The sequence below is a fragment of the Humulus lupulus genome, chromosome 1 (assembly GCF_963169125.1).
Source record: "Humulus lupulus chromosome 1, drHumLupu1.1, whole genome shotgun sequence".
NCBI lineage: Eukaryota > Viridiplantae > Streptophyta > Magnoliopsida > Rosales > Cannabaceae > Humulus > Humulus lupulus.
This window is the reverse complement of record NC_084793.1, coordinates 295,332,264-295,340,782: the sequence shown is the minus strand read 5'-3', so window position 1 is coordinate 295,340,782 and position 8,519 is coordinate 295,332,264. Positions and strand designations below refer to the sequence as shown.

Here is an 8,519-nt window from a genome sequence, read left to right as displayed (position 1 = left end):
TTTCGTGACTCTAGAATCTCATGAAGCCTAGGAAAATCCTCTAACACAACAGAATGCTCAATATGCAAATGACGAAAAGACACATATTCTTTAAATCGTTTTTCAGCAAATTTATTGACAAAGAAAAATATAGAGTTCAAATCAGACTCAGGAATCCCACAAACAACAGAGGAAGATTTGGAGTGTTTTGATTTTGATGGTAAACCACTAGTAGGCTTAGGTTTCTTACTAGTTGGGGGGGGGGGGGGGGAGTGAGATGGTCAGAGGGACGCTTAAAGGGAGAAGAGGAAGACCCAGCAAGAGGAGCAGATGCTCGAGTGACGAGGGACCTGAGAAGACTCATGGGAAAGCTTTTTCTTTTAAGCAACAGACTTAACCCGAGATCCACGAACGGACCCAGATGGAACAACAGAAGGAGCAGATGCAACATGAGATGACACATTGGGAGTTGAACTAAGAACAGGAGGACAATCAGAGACAGGAACAGAGGGAATACCTGGAGATGGAGAGACTCTCGGAGACTCGGAGGAGGACACCGATGATGGAATAGGGAGAATCGAGCAAGCAACCTCACATCCCGGAGAGGGCGACGACAAGGGCGGAGGAGGAACATTGAGAGCCCCTTCCAAGACACCTTCGGGAACCTGAGTCCCATCCTTGAAACAAAGAGATGACATGGGAGACTATGAGGGAGAAGACAATTAGGGCAAAATAGGAACAACCAAATGAACAAAACGCACCTTAAAAAGAAATTCCCCAAGACCGTGTTTGGCAAAAAAAAAAAAAAAAGAAGCCTGTGCAACAAGTAACATATGAAAAAAAATATCGAAAAAGTATATAGAAACAAAAAAACTTGAGATAAATCCAAACACATTAAAAAAAATTCACAAATTTCCACAGAGCCCCCCGAAAAATGATAAAGACACGTGTAGATGATCAACTTAGAAAATACAAAGTATGAACACAAAGTAGTAAAGACCAGAGAGAGCAGAGAAAAAAAATACCAAGACACACAATAATTGCAATTCAGTGGCAATACAAAGTGTCTCACAAAGAAGCAAGATGATCTAGAATGAGATTTCAACATAATTTTGAGCTAGAATTCTCCATTAGTGTGTGCAAGTGATATCATGTGAGCTAATTAGCTCACTCCCTCAGCAAAATTTTTAAATTTGTGCCTTGTTTTTTTTTTTTTGAAATTTTTTTTTTAACAAAAACCTATTTTTTTTTTAAAACACTCTGGGTTTTTCTGAAGGCAAACCAGCAGTGGCTTTCACTCTTTGTCAGAGATGTAGCCGTCATCTTTAGTCAGAAAAAGCCAAATGAGAAGGAGCAAACTACTAAATGAATAGTGGACCACAAGATAGCTCTTCCCATTGCATCCAACAAAGGTAGCCTTTTCTGCTGAGAAGAATTAAGAGCTCAACCCAATAAGCAAAACTGGAAATCAAACATAAGAGAAAAACTTGCTTCAAAAGACATTGTAAGAACCACAAAACTAAAAAAAAAAAATGAAAGGTATGAATAGCAAAAAAAATGATCTTCTCTGGAAAATACTAAATCAAATCATACAAACTCCAATGCATTTTCTAAGATGAGCATAAGTCTGTGAACTAAGTGCTTTAGTTAATAAATCAACAAGTTGAGCCTCTGTGGAAACATGTGATAAAACAATTACTTTGGATTCGACCAAGTCTAATAAAATGATAACGAATATCAATATGTTTGGTTCTGGAGTGTTGCACAAGATTCTTAGAAATATTAATTGCACTTGTGCTATCACAGTAGATAGTCAAAGTTTCTTGGGGAAAGCCATAGTCACTAAGAATTTTGTTCATCCAAATTAATTGAGTACAACAACTACCAGTAGCTATATATTCAGCCTCAGTAGTGGACAAGGAAATAGAATTTTGTTTTTTACTCAACCAAGAGACAAGATTGTTCCCAAGATAAAAACACCCACCAGATGTGCTTTTCCTATCATCTAGACTCCCAGCCCAATCAGAATCACTATAACCAACGAGTGACATGTTAGTGTCACACGTATACCATAGACCTAACTCTAAGGTACCAGCAACATATTTCATGATTCGTTTAACAGCAGTGAAATGAGACCCAGTGGGGTTAGACTGATATCTAGCACATAGACCAACACTAAAACATATATCTGGTCGACTAGCAGTAAGATAGAGAAGACTATCTATCATACTATGGAACAGAGTTGGATCAACAGGTTTCCTAGATACATCTCGTGAGAGCTTTATTGTGGTACCTATGGGTGTCTTAGCATGTTTAGATTTTTCTAACCTAATTTTTTTTAACATGTTTAGAGCATACTTGGTCTGAGAAAGAAAAATTCCATTGTCTAACTGGCGAATTTGCAATCCTTGAAAGAAACTCAAATCACCAATCATACTCATCTCAAACTCATTTTTCATAATGTCAACAAATTGAGGAATTTCATTAGGACAGGTAGAACCAAAAATAATATCATCAACATAAATCTGAGCAATGAATATACCTTTGGGAAGATGTTTTATAAAAAGTGTTTGATCAGCATTGCCCTTAATAAAACCATGAGTGAGAAGGTAAGAGGTGAGTTTTTCATACCAAGCCCTTGGTGCTTGCTTCAGACCATACAAGGCCTTCTTAAGCTTGTAGACATGATGAGGAAAATGAGGATCTATGAATCCCCGAGGTTGCTCAACATAGACCTCTTCTTGAAGTAATCCATTTAAAAAGGCACTCTTCATATCCATTTGATGAAGTTTGATATGTAACTGACAAGCTATAGCAAGAAGTAACCGAATAGATTCAAGGCGAGCAACAGGTGCAAAGGTTTCTTCAAAATCAATGCCTTCAACCTGTTTGTATCCTTGAGCAACAAGTCAGGCTTTGTTTTTAGTCACGGTTCAAAATTCATCGGATTTGTTCTTGAAAATTCATTTTGTACCTACAATATTCTTCCCTTCTGGTCTGACCACCAAATCCCATACCCCATTTCTTTGAAACTGCAATAGTTCTTCTTGCATTGCAGCAACCCAATGCTCATTAGAGAGATCTTGTTTAACATTCTTTGGTTCAAAGTTAGACAGATAACATAAGTGGGAAATTTCATTAGCAACCTTTCTTCTGGTAACCATAGTTGCTAATGGATCACCAATGACAACAGTAGGGGGTGTGCTTTTTGAATCCATGATGGAGGCCCCTTTTTATATAACTTGGAAGTTGATGAGAAGATTCTACTGACTGTTCAGACCCCGTACTGTCAATAACCACATCTTCAGATTCTTTAAACGGCTCTGTATGTTCAGTAGAGGATGAATTTGAAGGGGAACTTGAGATAGTAGGCATGAGAACTTGTGTGTGAGGTACCAAGGCAGGTACAAAACTATCCTTGTCATTATCATGATCATCTGACAAATCCTGTGTCATCAAAATGAACATTGACAGACTCCATGACAGTGTTAGTTCTTTTATTAAACACACGATAAGCACGACTATTAGGAGAATAGCCTAGAAACATACCTTTGTCACTCTTGGAGTCAAATTTTCCAAGATAGTCTTTATCATTCACAATATAACACGTATAGCCAAAGACCTTCAAATAGTTCAGATTAGGAGTTTTACCTTTCCACAATTCATAAGCTGTTTGAGTAGTACCAATTCTGAGGTGCACCCGATTACTAATATAACATGCAGTGTTAATAGCTTCTGCCAAAAATCTTTGCGAAATTCCCTTGGCATTCAACATAACTCTGGCCATTTCTTGAAGAGTTCTATTCTTGCGTTCCACAACTCCATTTTGCCGAGGAGTTTTTGGAGCAAAAAATTCATGAGCAATGCCCATATGATCACAAAATTAAGAGAATAATGCATTTTCAAACTCTTTGCATGGTCGCTTCTGATTCTAAACACTTTAACTATCTTTAAGGCTTTTTCATTCTGAAGTCTTAAACATAAGGCAGAAAACACCCCAAAGGTATCTGACTTCTCTCGAATAAACTGAACCCAGGTAAAACGAGTGCAGTCATCTACACACACCATAACATACCTTGTTCCATTCAGACTTTTGGTCTGCATAGGACCCATCAAGTCAATGTGTAACAATTCAAGAGCTTTATTTGTGAGAAGCATCTTAATGGGAGGATGAGAAGATCTTACTTGTTTACCTTGCTGATAGGGACCACAAACTCTTTCTCTACTAACTTTCAACTCAGGTACTCCTCTAACAGCCTTGAGTCTAATCAACTTTCTTAAATCTCTGTGATTCAGATGACCAAGTCTATAATGTCATAAGTCAGACTTGTCTAATGAAATTTTGGCGCACACTTCATTATTGTTCAACATATAGCAATTATCACTAGACCTTGTTCCAGAAAAAAGAGAACACCCATCAGTAGAATTAACCAGGCACGTGGACTTGGAGAAACTTACAGTATAGTGATCATCACATAGCTGACTTATGCTTAAGAAATTTGCTTTTAGTCCCTTAACAAAAAGCACATCTTTGACCATGGGTAGATTTTTCAACACAAGATCTCCTCTCCCAAGAATTGCTCCCTTGTTTCCATCTCCAAAAGTGACCATTCCTTCAGTACCTTCTTTGTAGTTATTCAACAATTGTTTGTTGCCAGTCATGTGTTTGGAACAACCACTATCAAAGTACCACTGATCATCTTTAAAGGCAAAGAGTGATGTATGAGCCACCAGAACAGAAACACCTTTTTCTTCTTGAGAGCTGCTAGTTAACTTTGGTCTCCAAACCTCCTTAGAATCCTTACCTTCAACAAGAGATGGCCTAGTTGTGTTAGCTTGTCTTCCTACCAAGTTCCTAAGGTAAGAGCGAAGCAGATAACATCTGGGTCTAATATGGTCACGTCGATTATAGAAATGGCAAATGGGAACAAACTTCTGCATCTTTTCATTGGAGAATTTTATGATCTTAGATCCATCTCTCTTATTGCCAGATGCATCAGTGATAGTGTTTATTTTATCTGCAACAAACGAAACCAGAGATTCATAACTTAGTGACCGTGACTCACCAATGGTAAGATTTTCTCCCTTTTTGTATAGAAGCTTGTAACCGATAGATGTCCTATCCCCATAAGGTTTTTGAACATGAAGTTGATGATTTAATGCAGCAGTTCCTGGAGGTATTAACTCCAGATATTGTTTGGCTCAAACTAGATCAGCTTGAACAACATACAACTTGTCCTCCTGCTTTTCTAATTCTTCAGTCAGGTGTTTTACCTCAGCTTCAAGCTTTGAGTTGGCAACTTTAAGAGAAGTATTTCGTTCTTTGAGAACTTTTAATTTTTGAACCATAGTCAGCCATTGTTGATACATTTGCTCATAAGCAGTTTGCTGATCAAGACTTTCAGATTCAAAGCAGCTGCTCTCATTATCCCCTACTTCATTTTCAACTATATCTTCTTTGGTGAGAAAAACAATAACATTCTTCTCCTGATCAAAATTCTCACTGCAACTACCATCTATTTCTTCGTCACTGTCACTTCAGGTTGTAACAAGGGCCTTTTTCTTTTTCTAAGTATTGGCACATTCAGCCTGAATGTGTCCAAACTCATCACATTCTCTACACTAAATTCCCCTATTCTTTTTGTCTTAAGTCTAACTTGTTTTCTGATTAGTAGGAAAGTTCTTCTTGAAGATATTTTCTTTGTTGTTAAAAGTATTCTTTCTCAAGAACTTAGCATAATTCCTTGTTAGGAGAGCAACTTTCTCTTCTGTTAAAGCGTCAAACATTTCTCCTTCTTTGTCACGAGTTTCTTTTAGAACAAAAGCCAAACTACCCCCATTCTTCTCAGTTTCCTTGCCTTTCACTTTCTTTCCCTTATCCCATCTTTTGAGGGTTAATTCATAATTCTGTAGAGAACCAATCAGTTCATCCAGGTCCATATCTTCAACATCATGCACTTCTTCAATAGATGTGAGTTTGGCTTTGAATCTCCTCGGAAGAGACCCAAGAACCTTCCTGACTAACTTATCGTTTGAGTAAGTCTCTCCCAGGGCATATGACTCATTAAAAATATCACACAACTTTGCATGAAAATCTGCAATAGAATCCTCTTCATCCATGGTTAGGTTTTTGAATTCTCTGGCCAAAGATCTCAGTCTTGATTTCTTGATAGCCGCAGTACCCTCATTCTTGGTCTTCAACTTATCCCATGCTTCCTTAGCAATCTCACAATTTGCAACCACTTTCATCTGATTAGTGGAAATATCATTGAAAATAGCATTAAGAGCTTTAGAATTAAAGTTAGCCTTTTCAATTTCATCAGTCGTCCACTTGCTTGCAGCCTTAGCATTTTCAACATTCCCTACAATCTCAGTTGGGGGTTTCCATCCCTCAGATACAGCCATCCAAACCTGTTCGTCTACAGATTTAAGATACACCCTCATCTTTGTTTTCCAGTAAGGATAGTTATCCCCTTCAAGCATGAGAGGTATGGTGGTAGATCCTCCCCCTCTGAACATATCCATGATTGTCAAAACAACAAAAGTTACACAAAAACTCTCGTAGATGACACTAGGAGAGGGTGAGATGGGTCAGTAAGAAAAAAATACAAAGGCAACCAAATCACACAAACCGAAACAACCAGGAAACAATAATCAACCAGGAAACAGTAATCAAGAATTAGAGAAGGCTTTAATACCAAATTGAAGGTGATTTACTACCTAAGTATTAAGCTTATTGAATTAGCAAGTCAAGATTTAATGAAACCATAAAGAACATGTAAAAGAATCACACCAAGCAATTTTTACAAGGTTCACCACTACACACAGTAAAGGCTAATCCTTAGGACCTAGTCCAGAGAAAGAAATCCACTAAGATAGAAAATGCAAGTTCTACAAAGCATCTTTGATTTTACATCAGAAATAAGAAAATCTTCTATACTTGTCTTTCTTGCAAAATTCCTCAGATCGACCTCCTCAAGTCTTCACACTTGAACTTTTACAGATCTGACATTCTTTCAATACTTCACCTGAAGAACACTACTGTCTACCATGGATGAACATCCTTCAAAGCTTAGAGTTCTTCAACCTGTCAAAACAACAAAAAGGAAAAACCCAAAAATACCAAAACCTAGCTGAGCTAATTTTCTCAAAAAATCCAATCTGAGTTCTAACAAACTCAACAAATCAAGACACACTTATAATCGAAAATCATTAGGAAATTTTAACACAGCACCAAAAACCCGAAACCAAAAATCCAGTAAATTTACCATAACAGATATTTTAATCCATGCGACGTAAGCAATAATAAGACATTATGACAACACCAAATTTCCAGATGCAACTGGCAAAATAACAGATGAGTCGTAATATTGTCAAAATACAAAACACAGATGCAACTGGTAAAATAACAAATGAATCATAATATTTCCAAAATACAAAACACAAAAAGTATGACACTTACAAAACTCAAAACCACAGTAGAAACAACACCATGATTAATGAGGTTTAGTCCAAGTGCAATGACATACATCCTCAGGGAGCAAACATTTCTTATAACAGCTTTGAGACAACTCTCTCACTCTAGCCTCTCTATTTCTCTCAAGCTCACTCTAAGTATTACAGAAATTACACTACTCAAAAGTGAACAAGAGTACACACACACACATATAGATATATATAGCTTTAGGACAAGTAACTAACATAGCTGTCGAAACTAAAATAACTAGTTACAACATGACATATGGCAAAGGTTATAATTAATTTTTCACAATTTCTCTACCAAATTACAACTTTGCCACAGTTTTCTCCTCTTAGCCCCGAAGGGCTTAGTTGCATTTCAAACTAATCAGATCCAAGCAGTGTTCAAACTTACTACTCAGTAGAGGTTTATTAATCATATTTACAAGATTGTCATCTATAGATATTTTGTCAATCATAACAGTGCCCTCTTGAATGATCTCCTTTATAAAATGCAGCTTTATATCGATATGCTTTGTTCTTTCATGATGAATTGAGTTCTTTGACAACTGAATTGCACTTTGACTATCACAGTACATAGTCATAGCTCTTTGTCTACTATTTAGTTCTTCAACTAGTCCCTTCATCCACAAAGCCTCTTTTATAGCTTCAATAATAGTTGTTGTACGCCCTAAAAATTAGCACGTATCTTTTTAGGCAGCTTGGGTACAGCTGGCTAGCAAAAAGGCTATAATCGATGTTCCACGTGTTCACTTTTAATTCGGGGGAATTTAGCATGATTCCCTAGACAAATAGCCTGAGCTGGTGAGTTCAAAGAAACTTACTGCTTGGAACCATTTGTGGAATATTGCATCGAAAGGCACGAGCTGGCGTTACGCTAAGCTTGTGGTACGACAGATGTCTGACGTACCCTAGGGTCTTTATAAAGTTGACCATGCAATATAAACATGCATAAACAGGCATCACGTGTCTGTTTACTCCTAAATTCCCGGATACGCAATATAAACGTGCATGATCAGACATCACACACCTGATTTAGACCATGCGATCCATGATCTATT

At 37.3% G+C, this 8,519-nt stretch overlaps 1 protein-coding gene across 1 annotated transcript; it reads right to left on the bottom strand.

Moving 5' to 3' along the window:
- Positions 1-1,273: 1,273 nt before the first annotated feature.
- On the bottom strand, positions 1,274-6,504 carry LOC133779378 (uncharacterized). The gene is made up of 9 exons (XM_062219351.1): positions 5,637-6,504; positions 5,210-5,495; positions 4,370-5,098; positions 4,055-4,264; positions 3,529-3,668; positions 3,251-3,416; positions 2,958-3,132; positions 1,865-2,864; positions 1,274-1,401 (listed from the first exon to the last, which is right to left on the bottom strand). The coding sequence occupies exons 1-9, from the start codon at positions 6,502-6,504 to the stop codon at positions 1,274-1,276; spliced, it is 3,702 nt and encodes a 1,233-aa protein (XP_062075335.1).
- Positions 6,505-8,519: the final 2,015 nt, after the last annotated feature.